The following is a 27,216-nucleotide window of genomic DNA, read 5'->3' as shown; positions in this document are numbered from 1 at the left end:
CTACATTTTTAACCCCTATTCTGCTGCCCCCAACGTCGCCGCCACTATATTTAATTTATTAACCCCTAAACCTAAGTCTAACCCTAACACCCCCTAACTTAAATATATTTAAAATAAATCTAAATAAAATCTACTATTAATAACTAAATAATTCCTATTTAAAACTAAATACTTACCTGTAAAATAAACGCTAAGCTAGCTACAATATAACTAATGGTTACATTGTAGCTAGCTTAGGGTTTATTTTTATTTTACAGGCAAGTTTGTATTTATTTTAACTAGGTAGAATAGTTACTAAATAGTTATTAACTATTTACTAACTACCTAGTTAAAATAAATACAAATCTACCTGTAAAAAAAACCTAACCCGAGTTACACTAACACCTAACATTACACTAAAATTAAATAAATTACCTAAATTAAATACAATTACCTAATTTACAAAAAACAAACATACACTAAATGGCACAAAATAAAAAAAGAAATTGTCAGATAATTAAACTAATTACACCTAATCTAATAGCCCTATCAAAATAAAAAAGCCTCCCCAAAATAAAAAAAAACCCTAGCCTAAATATACTAAATATAATATTAAACATTATTACGAGGAAAAAAAAACACACAATCAAAAATAAAAAAGAATTACACCTAATCTAATAGCCCTATTAAAATAAAAAAGCCCCGCAAAATAAAAAAACCCTTGCCTACAATAAACTATCAATGGCCCTTAATAGGGCCTTTTGCAGGGCATTGCCCCAAATAAATCAGCTCTTTTACCTTTAAAAAAACAAAAACAAACACCCCCCCAACAGTAAAACCCACCACCCACACAACCAACCCCCAAATAAAATCCTAACTAAAAAAACCTAAGCTCCCCATTGGCCTGAAAAGGGAATTTGTATGGGCATTGCCCTTAAAAGGGAATTTAACTCTTTTTCAATTGATCAAAAGCCCTAATCTAAAACTAAAACCCGCCCAATAAACCCTTAAAAAAACCTAACACTAACCCCCAAAGGTCCACTTACAATTTCGAAGCCCGGACATCCATCCTCAACGAAGCCGGGAGAATTCCTCAGCGAAGCGGCAAGAAGTGGTCCTCAAGACGGGCAGAAGTCTTCATCCAGACGTCATCTTCTATCTTCATCCATCCGGTGCGGAGCGGGTCCATCTTCAAGACATTCGGTGCGGAGCATCCTCTTCTTCCGATGACTAACGATGAATGAAGGCTCCTTTTAATGACATCATCCAAGATGGCGTCCCTTGAATTCTGATTGGCTGATAGAATTCTATTAGCCAATCAGAATTAAAGGTGAAAAAATCCTATTGGCTGATGCAATCAGCCAATAAGATTGAGCTTCAATCCTATTGGCTGATCCGATCAGTCAATAGGATTGAGCTTGCATTCTATTGGCTGTTCCAATCAGCCAATAGAATGGATGCTCAATCCTATTGACTGATTGCATCAGCCAATAGGATTTTTTCACCTTTAATTCCAAATGTCTGATAGAATTCTTCATTCAGCAAGAAGACTTCATTTGAAGAGGAAGCTCTGCGCCGGATGTCTTGAAGATGGAGCCGCTCCGTGCCGGATGGAGGAAGATAGAACAAGCCGTCTGGATGAAGACTTCTGCAGGCTTGGATGAAGACTTCGGCCACTTGGATGAAGACTTCTGCGGGCTTCGATGAAGATGGATGTCGGGTCTTCAAAACTGTAAGTGGATCTTCAGGGGTTAGTGTTAGTTTTTATTAAGGGTTTATTGGGTGGGTTTTATTTTTAGATTTGGGGTTTGGGCAATTGAAAAAGAGCTAAATGCCCATCCAAATGCCCTTTTCAGGGCAATGGGGAGTTTAGGTTTATTTAGTTAGTATTTTATTTGAGGAGTTGGTTGTGTGGGTGGTTGGTTTTACTATTGGGGGGTTGTTTGTATTTTTTTACAGGTAAAAGAGCTGATTTCTTTAGGGCAATGCCCAGCAGAAGGCCCTTTTAAGGGCTATTGGTAGTTTAGTTTAGGCTAGGGTTTTTTTTTATTTTGATAGGGCTATTAGATTAGTGTAATTAGTTTAAATATCTGATCATTTCTTTTTTTTGGTGTAATTTAGTGTGTTTTTTTTTTGTAATTTAGGTAATTGTATTTCATTTAGGCAATTTATTTAATTGTAGTGTAAGGTTAGGTTTTATTGTAAGGCAGGTTAGGTTTTATTTTACAGGTAAATTTGTATTTATTTTAGCTAGGTAGTTAGTAAATAGTTAATAACTATTTAGTAACTATTCTACCTAGTTAAAATAAATACAAACTTGCCTGTAAAATAATACCTAACCTACCTTACAATAAAACCTAAGCTTAGGGTTTATTTTACAGGTAAGTATTTAGTTTTAAATAGGAATTATTTAGTTATTAATAGTAGGTTTTATTTAGATTTATTTTAATTATATTTAAGTTAGGGGGTGTTAGGGTTAGACTTAGGTTTAGGGGTTAATAAATTTAGTATAGTGGCGGCGACATTGTGGGCGGCAGATTAGGGGTTAATAAATGTAGGTAGGTGTCGGCAATGTTAGGGGCGGCAGATTAGGGGTTAATAATATTTAAATAGTGTTTGCCAGGCGGGAGTACGGAGGTTTAGGGGTTAATATGTTTATTATAGTGGCGGCGATGTCGGGAGCGGCAGATTAGGGGTTAATAAATATAATATAGATGTCGGCGATGTCGGGGGTGGCAGATTAGGGGTTAATAATATTAAACTAGTGTTTGTGAGGCCGGAGCGTTTGGCGGTTTAGGGGTTAATATGTTTATTCTAGTGGCGGCTATGTCGGGAGCGGCAGATTAGGGTTTAATAATTTTATTTTAGTGTTTGCAATGCGGGAGGGCCTCGGTTTAGGGGTTAATAGGTAGTTTATGGGTGTTAGCGTACTTTTCAGCACTTTAGTTATGAGTTTTATGTTACGGTAACTTTCAGTTTACGGTATTGATCTTGGCGGTATAGGCTCTACCGCTCACTTTTTGGCCTCCCAGGCAGACTCGTAATACTGGCGCTGTGGAAGTCCCATTGCATAAGTTAATTTGCGTTATGTCCAAAAAAGTGTGCGGTGCCCCTAAACCTGCAAGACTTGTAATACCAGCGTTAGTGAAAAAGCAGCGTTATGAGGCTTAATGCTGCTTTTTCACTCATACCGCAAAACTCGTAATCTAGCCGTATGTTTTTAACCATTTTTTTCACATACTGCACTATGCAATTTCCAAAATTAGACAAGGATGTGGTTTAAGACACAGGTAAATATTAACTTTATTATTGCTTTTCTGTTATCAGGTCACTCAGTTATACCGGAGCATCTCAGGGCGATTATGTTCCTCACTTCCTCCTCATGTTTTTGCATGTTCAGAGAGAGCTTACCATATGCTTTTCCAGGAACGGCGGCCGCAATGTTTTGTCTTAAGGTACAGTCTTTTTTTTTTTTTTTTTTTTTTTTAACAAATCTCTGTATTTATCAAAATTCAAGTGGAATAAAAAAAAAGAAAGTTTTGGAAATCACAATACGCTATCAGTGAGAGTATAGTACAAAAAAAGAAATAATTTTGAAGATGTCATTACAAAATCATACACTAGTCTAGTTCCCACTCGGGAATTTTCCAATTTTGTCACTTAAAAATAAAGAAAGGTGAAAAAGTTATAAAGACTCAAGTAGGGTTGCATATGATAAAATAATGCAAAATCAGCACGTACACAATATAAAGGGAAAACATTTTACAGGTGCCATACCAGCTTTAGACTACAGTCTAAGTCCCACTTAACAGATATTTTCAAATTGTTATAAGTTTGAATAACTAAAATAAAAAAGGAAAATAAATGACTAGCTAGGCTAGCTAACTAATTAACATTAACATTGATGAACTAACTAAAGCCACAATATTAATCTAAACTAGATAGGTTCCAATGAGTCAGTGCTGGTAGGAAGCATGAGGATCGCCTAGGAATATTAGCATCCAATTTATCATCAATGTGTCTAGCAAGCAGGTAAACTCACTACAGGTCTCAAGGTAAGGATATAAATCAAATGCCATGGGTTGCTAAAGTCCAGTGTCCCCACCAGTGAAAAGACTGTGCTATAAAAACCTCCCTCCATCATGCAGACATTGTGCAATAGTGGAGTCTCACCACTGGTGGTGAGAGCCATGCTATAGACACCCCAACCTACATTTAAAGACCGGTGATATATAGGGTATATCGTTGACCGATATAAATGGGTAAAAAATTAACACTTTATTAACATATATGCGAATTGACAAAACAGTGAGTCAGACACCAAAGAGGAATCTTAGAGATGGGCATAGGCACTTCCAAACGCTATATTAATCAATGTTCCATAATTGGTGTCTTAAATTAAAAACATGAGGGCCTTGTGGACCAGACAGTAGTGTGGGTTGTCTGCTAGGTCAGTATTGTAGTATAGATCTGGAGAGCTGGTATAAAGGTTATCTGTAAGTCACAGTGTTAATCAACAAACTGTAAAATCATTCATATTCAGTTTCATACATCCTATGTGCTCAAAGGCAGCCTCCTATCTGCATACTGCTTTGATTGAACAAAGTCAGCCAATTTCTAGCTAATTTCCTCCATAATAAATGCATACAGACTTACAAACACACAGCGCAGCACATACTGGTTGATGGCTAATGAGACCTACCTATGTATTACTATATTATCAGTAACTCCAAAGTGATAACAAGTAGAGATGAGAAATATATATCTCTAACACCCTGGTTGCTGTAACCTTATACTTAAGTATAATTACAATTTCCAATATAGTAATATCTTGTGGTAGGTAAATATATTGTGTGGAGATAGATCATACAACGTTAAAGCTATGTAAAGTGTACTGCTTAGGCTTTTATATTCCCAAAGTTGCTAGGTGGTTAAATATTAAACCAATTAGTAACAATATGTTATTCAAAGTACGATCAGTACAACACTATTTGATTACAGAACCTTATGTTACTAGAGCCCTTTGTAACAATAACTCTCATTGTTTGCAACAATGTATCAGCTGCGGTATCACTAAAATCCACTGGTTAGTAATGCTGTATTGAACCACACACGAGAACTCCTAGGCCACGTCCACTGACGCAATTTCTGTCACTCAAACGTGACTTCATCAGGGCATTGGGCCAGCCCAGCCTGTATTCACGCTTCTTATACACATTCGTTGCCATGGCAGTGCAGGATCATTTGCGGAAGTGTTGCTCCGTCCATTCGCATATATGTTAATAAAGTGTTAATATTTTACCCATTTATATTGATTAGTTAGTGTTTAATTCAACACTTGGCTTGAATGCCAAAATCCTCTATAGTTCCTTAATCCCCCATATATCGTTGACCGTCAAGGGGTTGCAATAGTATGCTTTAGTTGAATCATGAAAGTTTAATTTTGACTTGACTGTCCCTTTAAGGCATTGATATATCTCACTTGTTCTCAAATTAGCAATAATATGTCTAAGCTGGATATATTTATTGTGCATCTCTCTGTGATGCACTGAGTGTGTGGATTGGTGTGTCACCTGAGCCTCTAAGATAATGTTTAGTGTTTCTTCTGTTATGTTCACCCCATTGATGTTTTTCCTATTCTCACCCAAGTTTAGTATGGTAATGGGATTGGGTATTATTTCTGCAACTAATGAATTGTAAATGTCAGACTAGAATAAATCCCTTGTCTAGCTAGCAAACATAGTCTGTCAACATTAATGGTGATAGTGCAGTTTAAGGATTTCCTTTAGAAGCTGACGAAAGTAATGTATGCTTTGAAAATACACAAAAGTACAATTATGGAGGAGGTCAAGGTGTAAGTCCAAGGGGGAAGAGGGTTGATTGGTGTTTGCTTCTAGTAGTTAGGCTACTGTGGTCAGACCACACTCCCCCCAGAGCCTAAACAATCTAGTAGTCATGCCTGGAAGAAAAGTAGGGTTACACTGTAGAGGTAAGTATTTGCTAATTCTGTGCTCCCCCCAGAGCCTAAACAATCTAGTAGTCATGCCTGGAAGAAAAGTAGGGTTACACTGTAGAGGTAAGTATTTGCTAATTCTGTGCGATAAGCCCCATCATATGCATAATCTAGCCCAGGGATCTCAAAACAATATATTATTTCTTAATTTCTGTGGAAAAGTCTGAAATGTTTGTAACATAAATATGATTGAGTATGCATAGTAAAAATTATATCCAATTTTCATATAATTTAAAAGTTTTAGTTTTTAATTCTGAGAATTGAAAGTGCACCCAGCATTTTCATTAGCTTAAAGGGACATGGTACCCAAATGTTGAAGCACTTAAAACTGATACAGCATAGCTATAAAAAGCTTACTAGAAAATAGTGCTTACTAGAAAAGGGACATTAAAAAAGGATGATGTTATGAAGTAATCACACCCACTGTAAAAAGACTTTAAGCAACCAGTCAGGATGCTTGTCCCAGGACAAGCTAGGGAATGTGCATCTGTCATGTGCAGGCACAGGCAAGTTATTTTCTATTTAGTTTAACTAAGTTCTATGAAATTTTATGAGATTTCAGTGAAATTTTATGAGATCACAGCAAAGCCAAAATATTGCCTCAGCACTGCTCATGCTAATTGGCTATTGTTTCTTTGTTTTTTCAACTTGCAGCTAGACATTAGCTGCAGTATAACTGTTTACACATGACCTTTAAAGTCGTCAATCCCCGGCCTTAACCTTATAACCATTATAAGCTAACATAATAACTATAAATAAAGAGTTACACACAACTTTGGTATAAAATTTGGCCGCAGCCATTTTATTAACATCTCAAGTTAAATATTGTGTAATAAATATTTTCAAACATTTTTTAACAGAACATACCTGATGTTCATAAATAACATTCCAATCAAAACTGTCAAATAAAACTGTCAATTCCCCACAGCGGTGCTAGTTCCCAAACCCACAAAACAAGATGGCCGTTATTCAACAACTGGACTCAACTATATCCCTGTTGAGTCCGTCCAAGGACACCTACACTTTAATAGGGAACCCCTTGCCCCTATAAAACCAGTTGCCCACTCACCCCATGGAGAGGCAACTACTTAAAATCCTCCAAATCACTTGGCCATATTGCATACCATATTTGTCTGGGAACTAGCACCCCCGCCTTGCTGCGACAAACACGAAACAAGGAAGGAAAACAAAATTAGGGAGGGAGGGAGCACTTTCCAGAAAGGTTTGATAAATAATCTGATGACAGATTCTCCCGCTCTTTCCTTAAATGTGTAACAGCGCGTGCTAAGCCCGCCCCCTTACAGGTACCAACCAATCACACCCAAGGCCTAATTCCTCCAACGGTCAAATCCCCTTCCCGTTACTTCGAACTCCCAGGGGTTCCCGGAATAACTCTTCAAGCTGAAGAAATTTTGAGTTAAAATATCTTCCTTTTTTACATAGAGATGCTCAGGTGATATTTCCATGTCAGCTTTTTACAGTTGTGCTGCACCACTTTCAAGTGGTTTAGCATATGATTATTATGGCCCTTCAAACCTGCTCTCTGACCTAAACTTTCCTCAGTAGTGGTGATCATATAGATACCTCAAAACAATGCACATTTTAATAACTAAATAACAGTGGCAAACTCTTTTTATTTTAGTAACAAATCTGCATTGTCTCCTCCAAGTAAAACAAGCATTTGGAATGTTTTCCCAATTAATGTAATTGCAGCAAACACGATATTATATTTAGAAATATTTTACACTGAGTTGTTATGTTAACTTATTGTGAGACTACAGAAAAATATTGTAATTACAAGGTGCTTTGTGTCCTTTTAAGAATGCTTTCTTTATCTGGTTATTCTCTAATTATACAATGAATTTTGCTAAATCATACATCTATCACAAATTCCCCTTTTTATTTTATAAACCCCATTTATGGACATGAGGGTGGACAATGTTCCCAGGCAGGTAACCTGTCCAGCCATATTTAGGACAATTGATGCCACATCCACTGGCTACATCATATGCAGTGCATTTCAATTATTGATGAGCTCAGGTTTTTTTCAGCTCCCTACTCTGAAGTGGCAGAGAGTTTGGAACAGATGCAGGATTTTGTGAGTGATCCTGCACCACAAATGGTTCCAAGCTGCATCTGCAGATTAATAAATGAAGCCCTAATTAAAGGGACATTAAACAATGAAGCCCTAATTAAAGGGACATTAAACACAATTCGTAAACTGCATGGGCATGCACCTTCATAATGGGGGAAAAATAGCAATGAATAATGCAGCTTTATTTTGTCAAATGAGAATATTTGTTTTAAATTTTTTATCTTTTACCTGATTTCCCTGTCCCCAGATCAAAAGAATCCTTGCTCACCAATCACAAACTAATTCACATATATAGCATGATCTCTGTTTGCACATGTGCAGTTAAAGTGATGGTAAACTCACCCCTTTTTAAATTTAGATTTAAATATTAGTGATATTTTAGATAGAGTTTAATTAATCAGTTGTAATGAAGGTGCACATTAACTTACTTTTTAATATAGATATGAAATTCAAATACCCCGTGCTCCACCATCCACTTTAAAAGGCAAATTTTCTGTGAGCTAATGGTTTGAATTGTGTTCCAATCAGTGCTCTAGCTATAACAAAACTGCCATTTGGGGAGAGTGATGGTTGGACAACAATGCAAACCTTTAGCTCACAGAAAAAATTACTTTTGAAGTGACCAGCAAAGTGCAGGGAATTTAAATTTAATAACTATATTAAAAAGAAAGTTATAGTGCATCTTCATAACAACTAATTAATTAAATAATTAATTAATTAAACTCCATCTGCAATATCACTAACATTCTGTATTTGTTTTTTGAAAGGAGAGAGTTTACCATCACTTTAAGGAAAGATATTGTGGTAGCCAATTCCTTAAGTTGGTTTAGCACTGATTCTGATTCGTTAAATAATAATAATTTATTATACAGATATTTAAACAAACAGGCATATATTGCGTTCTAATCTTCTTCTAATAGCTAAATATATATATATATATATATATATACATATATATATATATACACACACAATAATATTCCCACCCAAAACTTCATTTTCTATCATGATTGTTGATGCAAAACTGATAATCTGCTTTGAAAAGATCAAATAACTTCAGACAAGGTGAGCGAGGGGGAGAAGTAAACAAACAATTATCTAAAAGTATTAACCCAAGCCTCCCTGAACAAGTACAAATTTCAGATGTATGTAGTGCAAAAAGGCAGCATAATAAATAATGAAACTATAGTGCACTAATATAATACTTTTGCTTAACCCTTTCTCTGCTGGGCCATTTTCACTCCCTTATGCTAGAGGTTTGGCATGTGCAGTTGGCAACTTCATTAGCTGAAGAATGCGGAAGAAGGTGGCAACTTACAGCGTTCAGCTCTTTTCAGAGCCAGATTTCTGCTTGTGAAAGTGCGACACACTAAGATCTGTATTTGCTCGGATTTTAGTGTGTTGCAATGTCACAAGAAGAAATCTGGCTCCAAAAAAAAACATAGGCTGCAAATGGCCCCCTTCTTCCACATTTGCCAGCTAACAAAGCTGCTGAATGCACATCCCTACAAGAGGTGTTTTTAGTTGTTTGGCCTTCGTACCATTTACACATACATTTTAACTTTTTTTCTGTGAGGTACCAACTCAAATTAAACCTTATTTTTGTCAGCAGACCAAGCATTTTTAGAAAATAACTTTAGTTTACAGAAATCAAAGAGTATGAGAAAATGCCACTATATTAAAAGCATTTGATATACTGTACATAGTAAATAGCAGCATGGAAGTAATTATTTCCTAACTATTTCAATCACACATTTTATTGCCCCACATTGAGCAGCCATACAATTTTCCAAAACAGCAAAAAATTTGATTTTATACTTTATGGTTCAATTAAATTTAATAATTGAACATCAGAAAAGAGACCAATAATTTTTTTTTGTCACTATTCACCATCTTGCAATTTATGCAGAAAATCAATGGATATAAAATATCTAACCATAGAAAAATTACACAAATGTAAAATTACACACAATTCTGAAGACTTAGAGGGGTTATTTGACCCATTCTGAAATTGTATACACGTTCCTATCCCTGTCCAAAATCATTCAGCATAGAAAAAAATATTTTAAAAGAAATTAAACAAAGAAACAACAAAAATTTGAAACAAAAGTCATTGTATAGAATTTCACAAAATATCACCAATTCCCTAACATCAACAGTACAAATACATGAGGCAAGTGGTTACTGCCAGGTTTTCAGCCTTAATATAATGATTACTTCTTAGGACATGAAACACTTTATTTGAATTGCAAAGCCGCACTCTTTTAAATGCAGAGTATTATGATATGTTGTTTTAGTGAGGGGGTAATAAAGACCTCTTAAAAAGCACCAGAACCCTCAAAAATATAACCAAAGCTGGAATCGGGTAGACACAGGACCACTTATTTGAAAGACCATGATTGCTGCTTTTAAGTAAGGGGTCTCAGGTTTATGTGTGTATTGTGGGGGGATACCTCACCCCCCTGATATATTTCATATGCTCATTGTTAAAAAAGTGGTCAGCAAATAACCACTGGACATATGAGCCCTCCTTTAAAAGAGTGGCCTCATCTTCTTGAAAAGAGGGGTCACTTGCCTTATGGTGGCGCATATATTTGGGGTACCCTTTATAGCTCAGATGTCTGTAAAAAGCACCAAGTATACAGGTGATTTCTCTTTCATTGGCAATAACCTGCTATTTAAAGGGACGTAAGACCACTTATTTGATTATGAGCAATCTCCTCAATCATGGTATTGGGTGTATGTGTGTTGTTTGCTATCTTTAAGGGATAGAGGTACATTTGTGACCACTTTCTATCATACAGTAAATACATTAGGAAGGTGATTGGCATAAAAATTGCAATCACCTAAAGACAGGGGGTGTCAGACCCCATACTGGAAATAGGGGGATCCCCTCTTTTAAAATGTACCATATTATTATTATTTTCATCAGGTATTTGTAGAGCGCCAACAGATTGCGCAGTGCTGTAAACATAGTCGTTATACAGGATAACTTTTCTAGGGATCAAGTGGGTAGAAGGCCCTGCTGAGAGTTTCACTTTTGTATTTGGCTCTTATGAAGGCAATCTGCAAATTGCTGGGCTCATAGGCTTACATTCTAATGGGTTCAATGGGAAAGCAATGGAGTTAGGAAAGGTTAGTGTAGGTTGTATTCATCCCTGAATAGTAGTCTTTAGGGATAGCTTGACACTGTTAAAACTAGGGGAGAGTCTTGTGGAGCATGGCAGGGAGTTCCACAAGATGGGGACAGTCTGGAGAAGTCCTGTAAATGGGAATGTGAGGAAGTAATAAGAGAGGAGGAGAGGCGATTGTGAGCAGATCGAAGGAGATGGGAGGGAGAGTATCTGGAGACAAATTTTGAAATGTAGGGGGGGGAGCAGTGCAGTTGAGGGCTTTGTATGTCAGAGTGAGGATTTTGTGTTTAATCCTAGAGGCAAGAGGAAGCCAGTGAAGGTATTGGCAGAGAGGTGCAGCAGATGAAGAGCGACGTGTAAGGAAGATGAGTCTGGCAGAGGCATTCATAATGGGTTGTAAAAGAACTATGCGGCAGCCAGGTAGACCAGAGAGGACAGAGTTGCAGTAGTCGAGGTGGGAAAGGATAAGAGAGTGGATTAAAATCTTAGTTGTGTCTTGTGTAAGGAAATATCTAATTTTAAAGATGTTTTTAAGGTGGAAGCGGCATGCTTTAGCCAAGGACTGAATGTGAGGAGTGAAGGAAAGGTCTGAGTCAAATGTGACCCCAAGACATCGGACATGCAGGGTAGGGGTTATAATGGAATTATCAACAGTTATAGAAAATTTGGGGGTGGAGATATTGAAAGAAGGGGGGGGGGGGGACAAGGAGTTCAGTGATCACCTAAATATTAGAGAGGGTTTTGACCCCTCATTTGAAAGTGGAGAATTCCATTCAGTTTAAATAGACAGGGATAGAGGGCTCTTTAATAGCCCCCCCATCACTAGAAATCACATTGTTTTTAGTGGCACAGGTGAGCACCATTTTAATAGTGATCAGCAGCACCCTAGGGGCATTTGACCCATCATTTGAAAGAGAGGGGTAAGAACTTTCAAATGAGGAGTAACTTGTCTCTCTATCCCACACAGGAGGGGAGAGATGGGCTCAATTAAATTCCCAGAGAATGCCTCATCATGAATATCTAAGAGGTTAATGGACCTTTAATAAATGTTTTTGGTGATTTATTAAATGAACACAGTACTACAAAATGTGTTTCTCTTGTTTTTCCCAATGTCTTATTATACCTATTGCAGAGTATTACATGTTTTGGAAATTGTTCCTTTATGATTATTTTTATATTTTGCTCTTTAAACCCATCATCTGCTGTTTTCAAGGACATTCCCTTAAAAATGGCCTGAGTCTGCAGGTAAAGCAGACCTGCTACTGTTATCTATGTCTAAACATAGTTAGGTATTGAAATGCTAATTATGGCTGGGCAAAACCAGCCTATTCAAAAACAAAAATCTCTGTCTCTTACTCCCCCCAGTAGGAGACTAATTAGTACTATTGTGTCCTATTTTCATAGCTTTTCTACAGAGGATTTGTTTGTTATTCATATTTTCAGTGTAGATGGTGGTTTCTATACGCAAAATCAGCTATTTCAAATAACAACATGAGAGGGAGAGAGAGGGAGAGAGAGGGAGAGAGAGGGAGAGAGAGGGAGAGAGAGGGAGAGAGAGGGAGAGAGAGGGAGAGAGAGGGAGAGAGAGGGAGAGAGGGAGAAAGGGAGAGAGAGGGAGAAAGGGAGAGAGAGGGAGAGAGAGGGAGAGAGAGGGAGAGAGGGATAGAGAGGGAGAGAGGGATAGAGAGAGAGAGAGAGAGAGAGAGAGAGAGAGAGAGAGAGAGAGAGAGAGAGAGAGAGAGAGAGAAAAAAAAAAAATATTGTTTCATAAAATGAATTGCAATGATTTTTTTTTTTACGTATGTCTACTCAGGAATGATACTATTGATCACCTGTCATCCTCTATATAATCATTTCAGAAGACACTTTTGTTATCTTGCCCTATATATCCATGTCAGAATGTGGGACAAGGATGTATCTACACATAGGTCTCAAAGGTCTTAAGACTGGACCCACACCACCAGGGTTCATCTGGGTCCTGCAATCAGTAGTGGCATTACTCCAACTGCATCATGTCTGGTCCCTCTGTGTGCCTCCTGCAAACAAGGCTCAAATTTTATGGAAAATCTATGGATTTTCCTTTACAATATGGTGACAGGGTTTGCAAGATGGATATCACAGTGTTGCTGTATAAAGCAACTGCCATCACATGTGCACATGAAAGTTGTGCATATCTTCTGGCACAGAAAAGCCAACGGAGAAGAATGACTCACATTCATGAAGCATCTCCTCTTTTTCCGATGTGGTTGTTAGCTCAGCTTCTGCTGATTGCAAACAGCCAGAAAGGGATCTGTTTAAATGGGGGGACCTACAACAGCCATTGCCCTGCAATGTCTTGTTACACCCTTAATGTGGGATACACATATTCCTTGAAAGTATATCTTGCATTTAACTATTTCTGTTTTTGACAGGGACCCATATTTTGTTCAATGCAATCATTTTTTTGTCTGTTTACTGTAGCAGTGTTATTCATAATTGCCTTGACATTAAAGTCACTTTCTACAATCTTTTGTTTGCATTCACTCACTGTTTTAATCCCTATGATTCAACTGGGAAATAATTCCTTGGACCGTTCTGGTAAAATATTATTTTCATTCACCTCTGTAAATGAGATTCTGTTAATTTAATTCTACAACTTCTTTTGCATGAATATTTGCTTTTATTTGTAATGAAATGAGATGAATATGTTCAACGTATATATATATAAAATAAACAGTTATTAAAACATCAAACAAAAATCTGTAAGATAAATGGAAAAGCATGACTTGTATAATATTGTCAAACCTTGTGAAAACACAACTTTAAGAGAAATGGTAGTCACTTCATGGTTTAGACAGAGTGAACAACATACAAATAAAAAATTATCAAATGTACTTTTATTATCAAATATCATTTGGTATCCTTTGCTAAAATGTAGCCCTTTTCCATGAGATTATACCTAGATGGCTCAGGGGTACTCTTTGTCTTATTAAGCACTCTATTGTAGAAGTGTTTTCAAGTGTAGAGTCATAGGCGCTTGTGGAGTTACTGAGGGACCTCATTGTAAAAGTGAGATTATGTTTCAAATTATAGATGCTGCCTCACCTATGTTTTTAACATTTTGTTAGTGGGATTTCCTACAATTAACATCTATAATCTAGTGAGATGTACAATACATGATATTTTGCAAATCAAACGAGAGCCACTAGCAACAGGGAAAATCAATAATTATACATTTAAATTGTTTGCGCAAAATGGTTTATGTAAATGTTTGTTATAAAATATGTGGGCGTGTAGAGGCGGGTCAGGATTTTATCACCTAAAACTCAATGCAGCACACAGTATTTATAAATACTCTATCGCCCCTGTGAAGTACCTTATCTCACAGTTGTGTCTCACTGTTTCAAAGAGGATAAGGTTGTTTCATTTTTATTTCTCTTTAACTGGAATTTTAGAGTGGACTATTTTATAGATGGATTTTTTTTCTTTTTTTCTCTGTAAGGTTTTTAAGGTGTGTTTTTTTTGTAATGCTGCTATCCTGAGTGGAACCTATTCTCTGCATCCAGAAAAACAAATTATTTAATCTAAGGTTTCCAAAATGCTGAAAATTGCCTAAACCAGCTATTTAATTTGAAGAATTGTTTAAAAAGAAAAAAAGATTACAGAATAAGTTGTTTGACCTTTTTAGAGAGCTTGGGACAAGCACAAACTTCTACACAAAAAAGGAGAGTGTTGTTTAATGTCCCTTATTTAGCAACTCCCGCCTATTAAAGGAGGCTAGTAGAAATATTTACAAACGGCTAGATTTAGAGTTTTGTCGGTAAGGACCCGCGTAGCCGCACCATAAAAATAACTCTGGTATTGAGAGTCCACATAAAGGCTGCGTTAGGCTCCAAAAAAGGAGCGTAGAGCATTTTTAACGCAGCTTCAACTCTCGATACCAGAGTTGCTTACGCAAGCGGCCAGCCTCAAAAACATGCTTGTGCACGATTCCCCCATAGAAAACATTGGGGCTGTTTGAGCTGAAAAAAAACCTAACACCTGCAAAAAAGCCGCGTTCAGCTCCTAACGCAGCCCCATTGTTTGCTATGCGTAAACACTTCCTACGTCTGCACCTTACACTCTAACATGTACCCCGAGTCTAAACACCCCTAACCTTACACTTATTAACCCCTAATCTGCCGCCCCCGCTATCGCTGATCCCTGCATATTATTATTAACCCCTAATCTGCCGCTATTTACATTATCCCTATGTACCCCTAATCTGCTGCCCTAACATCGCCGACCCCTATATTATATTTATTAACCCCTAATCTGCCCCCCACAACGTCGCCTCCACCTGCCTACACTTATTAACCCCTAATCTGCCGAGCGGACCTGAGCGCTACTATAATAAAGTTATTAACCCCTAATCCGCCTCACTAACCCTATAATAAAAAGTATTAACCCCTAATCTGCCCTCCCTAACATCGCCGACACCTAACTTCAATTATTAACCCCTTATCTGCCGACCGGAGCTCACCGCTATTCTAATAAATGTATTAACCCCTAAAGCTAAGTCTAACCCTAACACTAACACCCCCCTAAGTTAAATATAATTTTAATCTAACGAAATTAATTAACTCTTATTAAATAAATTATTCCTATTTAAAGCTAAATACTTACCTGTAAAATAAATCCTAATATAGCTACAATATAAATTATAATTACATTGTAGCTATTTTAGGATTAATATTTATTTTACAGGCAACTTTGTAATTATTTTAACCAGGTACAATAGCTATTAAGTAGTTAAGAACTATTTAATAGTTACCTAGTTAAAATAATTACAAAATTACCTGTAAAATAAATCCTAACCTAAGTTACAATTAAACCTAACACTATACTATCATTAAATTAATTAAATAAAATACCTACAATTACCTACAATTAAACCTAACACTACACTATCAATACATTAATTAAATACAATATTTACAAATAACTACAATGAAATAAACTAACTAAAGTACAAAAAATAAAAAAGAACTAAGTTACAAAAAATAAAAAAATATCTACAAACATAAGAAAAATATTACAACAATTTTAAACTAATTACACCTACTCTAAGCCCCCTAATAAAACAACAAAGCCCCCCAAAATAAAAAATGCCCTACCCTATTCTAAATTACTAAAGTTAAAGCTCTTTTACCTTACCAGCCCTGGACAGGGCCCTTTGCGGGGCATGCCCCAAGAAGTTCAGCTCTTTTGCCTGTAAAAAAAACATACAATTACCCCCCCCAACATTACAACCCACCACCCACATACCCCTAATCTAACCCAAACCCCCCTTAAATAAACACTAAGCCCCTGAAGATCTTCCTACCTTATCTTCACCATACCAGGTTCACCGATCCGTCCTGAAGAGCTCCTCCGATGTCCTGATCCAAGCCCAAGCGGGGGGCTGAAGATGTCCATGATCCGGTAGAAGTCTTCATCCAAGCGGGGCAGAAGAGGTCTTCCATCCGATTGAAGTCTTCATCCAAGCGGGGCAGAAGAGGTCTTCCATCTGATTGAAGTCTTCATCCAGACGGCATCTTCTATCGAGATCCATCTGGAGCGGAGCGGCAGCATCCTGAAGACCTCCGACGCGGAACATCCATCCTGGCCGACGACTGAACAATGAATGACGGTTCCTTTAAATGACGTCATCCAAGATGGCGTCCCTTGAATTCCGATTGGCTGATAGGATTCTATCAGCCAATCGGAATTAAGGTAGGAATATTCTGATTGGCTGATGGAATCAGCCAATCAGAATCAAGTTCAATCCAATTGGCTGATCCAATCAGCCAATCAGATTGAGCTCGCATTCTATTGGCTGTTCCGATCAGCCAATAGAATGCAAGCTAAATCTGATTGGCTGATTCAATCAGCCAATCAGATTTTTCCTACCTTAATTCCGATTGGCTGATAGGATTCTATCAGCCAATCGGAATTCGAGGGACGCCATCTTGGATGATGTCATTTAAAGGAACCGTCATTCGTCGTTCAGTCGTCGGCCAGGATGGATGTTCCGCGTCGGAGGTCTTCAGGATGCTGCCGCTCCGCTCCAGATGGATCTCGATAGAAGATGCCGCCTGGATGAAGACTTCAATCGGATGGAAGACCTCTTCTGCCCCGCTTGGATGAAGACTTCAATCGGATGGAAGACCTCTTCTGCCCCGTTTGGATGAAGACTTCTACCGGATCATGGACATCTTCAGCCCCCCGCTTGGGCTTGGATCAGGACATCGGAGGAGCTCTTCAGGACGGATCGGTGAACCTGGTATGGTGAAGATAAGGTAGGAAGATCTTCAGGGGCTTAGTGTTAGGTTTATTTAAGGGGGTTTTGGGTTAGATTAGGGGTATGTGGGTGGTGGGTTGTAATGTTGGGGGGGTATTGTATGTTTTTTTACAGGCAAAAGAGCTGAACTTCTTGGGGCATGCCCCACAAAGGGCCCTGTTCGGGGCTGGTAAGGTAAAAGAGCTTTTAACTTTAGTAATTTAGAATAGGGTAGGGCATTTTTTATTTTGGGGGGCTTTGTTGTTTTATTAGGGGGCTTAGAGTAGGTGTAATTAGTTTAAAATTGTTGTAATATTTTTCTTATGTTTGTAGATATTTTTTTATTTTTTGTAACAGTTCTTTTTTATTTTTTGTACTTTAGTTAGTTTATTTCATTGTAGTTATTTGTAGATATTGTATTTAATTAATGTATTGATAGTGTAGTGTTAGGTTTAATTGTAGGTAATTGTAGGTATTTTATTTAATTAATTTAATGATAGTATAGTGTTAGGTTTAATTGTAACTTAGGTTAGGATTTATTTTACAGGTAATTTTGTAATTATTTTAACTAGGTAACTATTAAATAGTTCTTAACTATTTAATAGCTATTGTACCTGGTTAAAATAATTACAAAGTTGCCTGTAAAATAAATATTAATCCTAAAATAGCTACAATGTAATTATAATTTATATTGTAGCTATATTAGGATTTATTTTAGCTTTAAATAGGAATAATTTATTTAATAAGAGTTAATTAATTTCGTTAGATTAAAATTATATTTAACTTAGGGGGGTGTTAGTGTTAGGGTTAGACTTAGCTTTAGGGGTTAATACATTTATTAGAATTTATTAGAATAGCGGTGAGCTCCGGTCGGCAGATTAGGGGTTAATAATTGAAGCTAGGTGTCGGCGATGTTAGGGAGGGCAGATTAGGGGTTAATATTATTTATTATAGGGTTAGTGAGGCGGATTAGGGGTTAATAACTTTATTATAGTAGCGGTGCGGTCCGCTCTGCAGATTAGGGGTTAATAAGTGTAGGCAGGTGGAGGCGACGTTGAGGGGGGAAGATTACGGGTTAATAAATATAATATAGGGGTCGGCGGTGTTAGGGGCAGCAGATTAGGGGTACATAAGGATAACGTAGGTGGCGGCGCTTTGCGGTCGGCAGATTAGGGGTTAATAAGTGTAGGTAGCTGGCGGCGACATTGTGGGGGGCAGATTAGGGGTTAATAAATATAATATAGAGGTCGGCGGTGTTAGGGTCAGCAGATTAGGGGTACATAAGGATAACGTAGTTGGTGGTCGGCAGATTAGGGGTTAAAAAAATTTAATCGAGTTGCGGCGATGTGGGGGGACCTCGGTTTAGGGGTACATAGGTAGTTTATGGGTGTTAGTGTACTTTAGAGTACAGTAGTTAAGAGCTTTATAAACCGGCGTTAGCCCAGAAAGCTCTTAACTACTGACTTTTTTCCTGCGGCTGGAGTTTTGTTGTTAGAGTTCTAACGCTCACTTCAGACACGACTCTAAATACCGGGGTTAGAAACATCCCATTGAAAAGATAGGATACGCAATTGACATAAGGGGATCTGCGGTATGGAAAAGTCGCGGCTGAAAAGTGAGCGTTAGACCCTTTTTTGAGTGACTCCAAATACCGGAGGTAGCCTAAAACCAGCGTTAGGAGCCTCTAACGCTGGTTTTCACGGCTAACGCCAAACTCCAAATCTAGGCCAAAGTCTGCCATTTATGAGTTGCAATGTTGCAGTGAGTTTTCTTTTCAGTGAGTTTTTTTTCAGTGAGGCATTGAGTTTTATTGAATCAAGTCCAATGTTTGTAACAATGTTATACACTCATATATACCCTTATTGTCCACAGCAAGGATGAAAATATAAACATTCATATAAGAAGATTTTTAATAGGTATATGCCTGGATCACAAAACATTTTGCTCTCAAAATACAGTTTCAAATGCTTTGGAAACATTGATTTTGTATGAAGATCATTTGTAATGCAGTTCTTCATTGCTAAAATATACTATGCACACACCCAGAAAGTGGCACTATTTTAACACACAATTTGGTATATTACACCAATAGGTGTGAGGGGCTATATTTTGTTGTTTGATGCCTCAACTACCAATGTATTAGTTTATTGTATTGTTTAATAGTTTCTATTGTAGAATGGTTTCTTTTGTATTGTGTTTTCTATTTCTATAATTATATACCATGTATAACCCTTTCTATAATTGTGCTTCTATTCATTTTCTATTATTTATGGGGGGTTTTGTCTTAGATTCATATTTTAAGCCATGCCATTAACTAAACATGTAATTTAATTGAATGGATTTATTTAATGTTTTCATCATGTATAGCCACACAAAAAAGCCGGGCTGATGTGTATGAACTGCATCCCTCATGAAACTGTTAATGTGAAAAGGTCACCTTGATAATGCCAATCCATGCAGAATTCATTAGCTACACTATGATCCATTAAAAAAGTAATTGAGCCATTTAGCCACAAAACCCATTGCAATTAACTTTCTAAGGTTCATGTAAATGAGATGAGTAACCAAATAGGATATTTTTCCATTTTTATAAGTAACTTTGATTATTAATATGACTTTTTAACATCAGGGACTGGATTATTTGCATTTTATACAGTACAATTATTTCAATTTTTTTGGGTTGTGCCAAGCTATGATTCTGTCTTTATGACACTGTATAAATTATAACGTTAACAAGTCTTTCTCTCTTACAGCAACTTAATCCAGTAATAAGTTTATTTTGTATTTTAGTGAGCTATTTAAAATAGTAAATAATAATGTAGTGTGAGAGTCTATTGGGAAAAAAAACTGTGGTACTTAAATTATGTGCCTGTGAATCAGATAAGAGAAATGGATATAAATTATATAAATGTTTTAATCCATCACTGTCAGTCCATGCTGTTCATACTGTGGTATTCCAAAATGGATAATATTTAATTATATATTTATGTTTTTTGCAAATTTTAACTGTAAGCTTAATTGTTTTCCTTTTCCAACCCCAGCCTTTTTTTTTTTTTTTGAGGAATGGATAATACTATTAAAGAAAGGTTGCACTTTGTATGCATAATAAATATAAACTGTACAATACATATTTTAACTTTCCCTTGTGCTATGTGTTTTCAAATTTTCTTCGATAAAGAGCATCTATGTTTTTTCAAGTACATACATAGGGGTCAATTTATTAATGTGCGAGCGGACATGATATGATGTAGCGTATCATGTTCGCTGCACATCAAGGATACTCTATCGGCATTTATCATTGCACCAGCAGTTCTGTTGAACTGCTAGTGCAATACTGCCCCTACAGATTTGCAGCCAATCGGCCGCTAGCAGGGGGTATCAATCAACCCGATCGTATTCGATCGGGTTGATTTCTGTCCGTCGCCTCAGAGCAGGCTGACAGGTTATGGAGCAGCGGTCTTTAGACCGCTGCTTCATAACTTCTGTTTCCGGTGTGCCTGAAGGCTTGCCGGAAACACGGAGCTTGATAAGTTGACCCCATAATGTCACATATCTATCCCTCATGCTGAAGTCTTGAGGAGTGAGTAGCTATTGAATTTCTTGTATATTTATATGCTGCATTTGACACAGTAGACCATCTTATGCTCTTTCAAACTATCCATTCTTTTGGTATCCAAGACACATCCCTCTCCTAGTTTGATTCCATCTTATAAGACTCATTAAGAGTTTATTTCAACAGTATATTTTCTTATCCTCTGCCTCTCTCAATATAAATATCACAAGCCGCAGTCTTTGGATTTCAGTTCTACCGCTATGCTGATGATCTCACATTTATCCTTCTTATTCTGTTATCTCTCCCAGTTTACTCTACCAGGTCACCAAGGGTTTCACCTCAGTTTCATACTGATGTCTTCAGACTACTTCCAGTTGAATATCCTGAAACTTCTTCTTATCCCCATCTAAAAGACATCCTATACTAGATATAACTCATACTATGAGGGACTCTGTACTCTAAATGTGAGTCACGGTCTACTGTTTTGCATGGACTCTGAACTCTCCTTCAATCCACGAATACACATGGTTAGAAAATTGTGCCATGTATGGCTATTTAGTATCTCTCTTCCACCTTTCCTTACATATACAGTATTAATTAATTCATTTTCCTGGTATTGAATATTGCATTTAGCTAAGTTGCCTTCCAGTCCCTACTCTGGCTCCCCTTATACTGTACTTTAGAATCTAGTTGAGATTTTGTACCCTAACTTATAAAAACCACAACAATCTCACATTCCTCATTTATTTCCAAATAATTCCTGAACAACCCTCTTCGATAAACTTTTGACCTACATTTGTCTGTTTGCATCTTTACTTTATTTTGCTGATCCTACTCTCAGGGACTCTTTAAGCCACTCCATCAGTCTGTTTACAACATTGCACAATTAGAAGTGCTCATTGAAAACCCACCTATTTAGAGAGGCTTCAAAACTGTTCTATGAAAGTTCTTCTTCATTCAAACAAGCACAATCAACTTTGAACTGTTTTTTTTCTCACTGCTGCCACTACAAGAAGTATGACAAATTGTCATATTAGCCACAAATTACTCCAGTTTCATTGGAGTGGTGGGGACAAAATCCAGATTGCAGTGGGTCAAGGAGGGAACTTAGTGTAAGGAAATTGGATAAATGTACATATACTAGCTTTTCGAGAAGCTTCGATTCAAGAGGGAGTAGGGAAATAGGGCGGTAGTTGGATGTGGAGATTAGGTCGAGAGAAGGTTTTTTGAAGATAGTTGTGACCAGTGTATGTTTAAGAGATGAGGGAAATATACCAGTGCTGAGGGAATAGTTAAATATGTGTGTGAGTATAGGGGTAAGGGTAGAAGAGAGGGGGCGGGGAGTAGCTGTGAGGGGATGGGGTCGAGGGGACAGGTAGTGAGGTGAGAGGCTAGTATAAGGGTAGAAACTTCATCCTCTGTAACAGGGGCAAAAGAGATACATTTATGGCTATGTGGGTTTTGGATGATAGTGAGGTTTTGAGGTGGTTTGAGACCATCAGCATGTTAAGAACTGATTTCATTTCTGATGGAGTCTATTTTCTTATTGAAGTAGTTGTCAAAATCTTGAGCTGAGAGAGAAGTTGTAGTAGGAGGTGGGAGTGGGTGGAGAGAACAGACGTTTTGGGTTTGAAGAAAGTAGATATAAGACTGGCAAAGTAATGTTGCTTATATAGATTAAGGGCAGAATAGTAAGAGTTCAAGATGAACTTGTAGTGTAGAAAGTCAGCTGAAATCCGAGATTTCCTCCAGTGTTGCTCAGCAGTATGGGAACATCTGCATAGGTATCGTGTCAGAGGACTATACCTGGGCTGAGGATAAGTGTATGATTTTCGAGCTATGGTAGTTGGGGTAAGATTGTCAAGGACCAATGTAAGGGTAAAGTTATAGGGGCAGATAGATTTATCAGGGCAGGACAAGGAGGGGATGGAAGAGAGGAGAGGTTTGAGAGAACTAGCAAGCTGTTTCTGATCTAATTAATTAATGCTTCTGTGAAGTTTGGTCTGAGAGGTAGAAGGAGGGAGAGTTGTAGGGAGGGATGTGGTGTTACAAGTGAGGAGATGGTGGTCCGAAAGAGGAAAAGGGGAGTTTGTGAAGTTTGAAATACTGCATCGATAGCTGAAAATCAGATCAAGGAAGTGACCATCTTTGTGACTGGGAGAGTCAGTCCATTGAGACAGGCCGAAAGAGGAAGTGAATTGTAGAAGTGGTTTTGCAGAGGAGGCAGTGGTGTTGTCAACAGGGAGGTTGACTTTGCCATGAATGAGAGCAGGGGTGTCTGAGGAAAGGAAATAAGGTAGCCAGGCAGCAAAGTGATCTAGAAATAAAGTTGATGAGCCGGGGGGTATATGACTGGAACACATATAGAGAGGGGAGAGAATAAGCGAATTGTGTGTGTTTCGAATGTAGAAAATGTGATGAAAGAGAAGTGCTGTATTTGTTGAAAGGTGCAACGAGAGGAAAGTAAAATACCAACACCCTCTCCTTGTCTAGTATTAGACCTAGGAGTGTGGCTGAAGTTAAGAACCCCATGTGACAATGCAGCGGCAGAAGCTGTTCCTTTATGAGAGAGCCAGGTTTCTGTGAGAGCCAGAAGATTGAGATAGTGGGAGATAAAGAGGCCATGGATAGAAGTAAGCTTGTTGCAAACACAGCGAGAGTTCCAGAGTGCACAAGTGAAGGGGTGGAGGCTTTAGATGCAAGAGGAATGAGATTAAGGTTACCAGAGTTTTGTTTTTGAAGTCTATTGAAAGGCACACATGGGTGTGCAAGGCTAAGAAGTTGTGGGTGACCAGTTTTAGGAGAGATATCACCAGCAGCTAGTAAGAGCAAGAGGGAGAGTGACATGAGTTGAGATGCAGATTTGCAGTAATGAGACTGTTTTTAGGATGAGGTGCGAGGGAGAAGAGAGAGTCTTTAGGAATGTGTGAAGTTCATGAATACAAAAGTAAGGTGAGGTTAAGAGAGATGGGCTAATGAGCAGTGCAGGTGGTGAGGGGGAAGGAGAAATTGAGTAAAGTAGTTTGTTGTAGAGACAAAAGGTGGAAAAAAGGAATATAAGATATTGAGCATTTTTACTAAATAGTCAAACAGTGGATAAAACATTGAATTACAACAGAACTTGCCTTTTCCCTTGTACAATGCTTGTTCATTTCTTGTATAATTCTTTTGCCCAATTCTAAGTGTCTCACTTATAGATGTTCACTTAAGAGATGTGAACAGATGATGTTACAATACTGCAATTCTCACCCCAGCAATGCTTTCCCCATAGCAGTGTTAAGTTTATAGACCAGAACATTCAGCTGATTGCAATAATTTTGATAATTACATATTCAAAGACAGTCAAAAGGCCAATTGGGAAAATTTGATTCAGGGTGAGATAAGTTGAGAAAACAGACAATATTATTTGGAGGAGGCTGGGGTTATACAATTAGTGAAATTATAAATGTAGGAAGTATCAAGTATTGACAAGATTAGAACATCACATAGATAGGGACAAGATACCATAACCTAATCAAATTGGCTGAGGTTGCAGGGAGAGCTTATCTCTATATTTACTCCAAATCCTCCTTAACTTTTCTCTTACTGCATAGATTGTGAGATCAATACTTTAGGCCCTGATCGAAAGTGCCACAAGGCGGCGATATATTTAAAAGGGATGAGTTGCGATCTTGAGAAAGCTGGCAAACTAATTCAAACGGCTGAAAGCACTGTTTAAAGGCAACATCAAGGAGAGGCCTTTTGCCATACATTTCAGTGGGTGGTAATGCTGCTCTGATACCAGTGATATATTCAAAGCAGCATCAACACTTACATCGAAGGTGTAATGTAAATCATCCCTTGAAACAGTACTGTATGAAACTACAATTTACAATTTTGTTCTTACAATACAATAGTGAATTAAAATATTAGTAATAAACCTATAGGAGCAGGGGGATTGTGGGTATATGATATATGCATTGTTTAATGTATTCTATTTTATAATGTTACAATATGTGTTTAAACTGTAAATGTGATTGTACTAATCTTCTGTTGTGTCTTAGGCATGTATTTTTACTTATTTTAAGACTATGATTGCACGTTCTCAATATTCCTATTTACTTTTTATTGAGAACGTGCATTCACGATTGCATGTTAATATTTCAAAATGTTTCCATATTTTACAACATTGCAATTGCGTTTTCACGTTTGCAATATTCATATTTTATAATATTGTGATTGCAATTGCACGATCATGTTTTACTTATAATATTGCGATCAGACTGTAGCAAACATGTTTTGTAATAATATTAATATATGTATATCTATAGATATTATTATAAAACAGGTTTGCGATCAAAAACTGGATCGCAATATTGTGAATTATGAATATTGGGATCGCGCGAGCGCATTCTCAACACAATGTAAATATGAATATTAAGAAATCTTTAAATACCGGTAAGTAAAAATACAAGTTTAAGGGCACCATAGGAGATTAGTACACATTTACAGCTTACATACATGTTCTAAGCAATACCCCAGTTACTATAGTTTTAATAGGAAGTGTGATTTTTTTTTTTTTTTTATTAACAAAGTTGATCGCAGACATGACAAATATATAGGCAATCTGTGGGAGTTTACTGGGCGTTCCATGGGAGTAATCAATATTTTAATGGGGAAACATTACTGAGGGTTTCTAATATTCAAAGCATCATCCTCCATCTTTGCTATTGTTTAATCCATTTGAGCTGAGGTATTATGGGTATGTAAATAATGTTAATTTATATGATTATACTGTAAATTTTACACGTTGCACTTTTATTTTGAAAGGGAAAATGTTAATTTTACACATGTAAATTGCTATTGTCCGTTCACACTGAACAACATGTATTGTAAGAGATATTCCTGGTAAATGGCAATTTTATTTGTGATTTGCATTTATATAAGGTGTAACTGTTAAATTTATGGTAACTTCATGATGGGAATCACAGTTAACTTTAACTCTAGTAAGTGGAGTCAAACAATACTAGCACTCCAGCAGGAAAAGTTTACTTTCAACTCCTAATACAAGGACAGAGATGTTAGCAATATACTTGTGATAGCAGTTTTACATTACCGCAATTTGAACTAGCAATCTCGTACAAAATACTGCTCCACTTGTAATCTTGGACAATATCAATATAACCCCAAAAATGTAATCATCTTATATAAGATCAGTATAAAAATGCAAAGACCAAAACATAGCGATATATGAGTTCTCTGTAATAAATGACCATAGCTGAATTCAGTAGTAGCATGAAAAGTGCATTGTATTGCTGCTCAGCAGAATTTATTGTCTTTCAATAGCACTTGTTGCAATGTCTAAAAAAGCTTCTCTGATAAGAAGACTAGGGGGCATATTTACCAAGCTTCGTAAAATGCTCGCCGGAAACAGAAGTTATCAAGAAGTTATGAAGCAGCGGTCTAAAGACCGCTGCTCCATAACTTGTCTGCGTGCTCTGAGGCGGTGGACAGAAATCAACCCTATCGAATTCAATCGGGTTAATTAACAACCCCTGCTAGCGACCAATTGCCCGCAAATTTGCAGGGGGGCGATATTGCACCAGCAGTTCACAAAAACTGCTGGTGCAATGATAAATGTCGACAGCGTATACTGTCGGCATTTATTGATGGGCAGTGATGTGCAGCGGACATGATACGCTACTTCATATCATATCCTCTCGCACTTTGTTAAATATGCCCCTAAATATTTAGCAGCATAACAGTTTACCCCAAGAGTCATTGTTATAGAGATACATAAGCTGCAGACTACATAAAAAGGAAGGTGAAGTGGTAACAACAACTATTGGAAGCATAACAAAAAGTACTGGCTACCTCTTCAGTTGTTAGTAATTCTGTGGATGTCGACAGAAATCAACTTGGCGCACCAAAGCCTATTTTATTAATATGTAGTAGCTTGCTTTGCTCTTTTATATCCCTACACATAAATATATTAAGCTGATCTGTCAAAATCTAATTTGAATGCTCACTCTGCTACACATAAACATGAATTAGTTTGATATTGTTTTAAGAAATGTATTAGATAGAGATGATGCTTCTGGGTATCTTACAGCGGTGTTTTTCAACCGATGATCTCAAGTACCCCTAATTGGCTAGGTTTTCATGATATCTGAACCAGAGTAC

At 37.3% G+C, this 27,216-nt stretch overlaps 1 protein-coding gene across 1 annotated transcript in view; it reads left to right on the top strand.

Moving 5' to 3' along the window:
- The window catches only part of MYO16 (myosin XVI), a 944,954-nt gene that overhangs the window by 327,641 nt on the left and 590,097 nt on the right, over positions 1–27,216 (top strand). The window contains exon 12 of the mRNA XM_053707787.1: positions 3,307–3,434. Coding sequence (XP_053563762.1) covers positions 3,307–3,434 — 128 coding nt within the window. The remainder of the gene's footprint in view (positions 1–3,306; positions 3,435–27,216) is intronic.

Source organism: Bombina bombina, chromosome 3, assembly GCF_027579735.1.
Source record: "Bombina bombina isolate aBomBom1 chromosome 3, aBomBom1.pri, whole genome shotgun sequence".
In the NCBI taxonomy this organism is placed as follows: Eukaryota; Metazoa; Chordata; class Amphibia; order Anura; family Bombinatoridae; genus Bombina; species Bombina bombina.
This window is presented reverse-complemented; position numbering and strand designations above follow the sequence as displayed.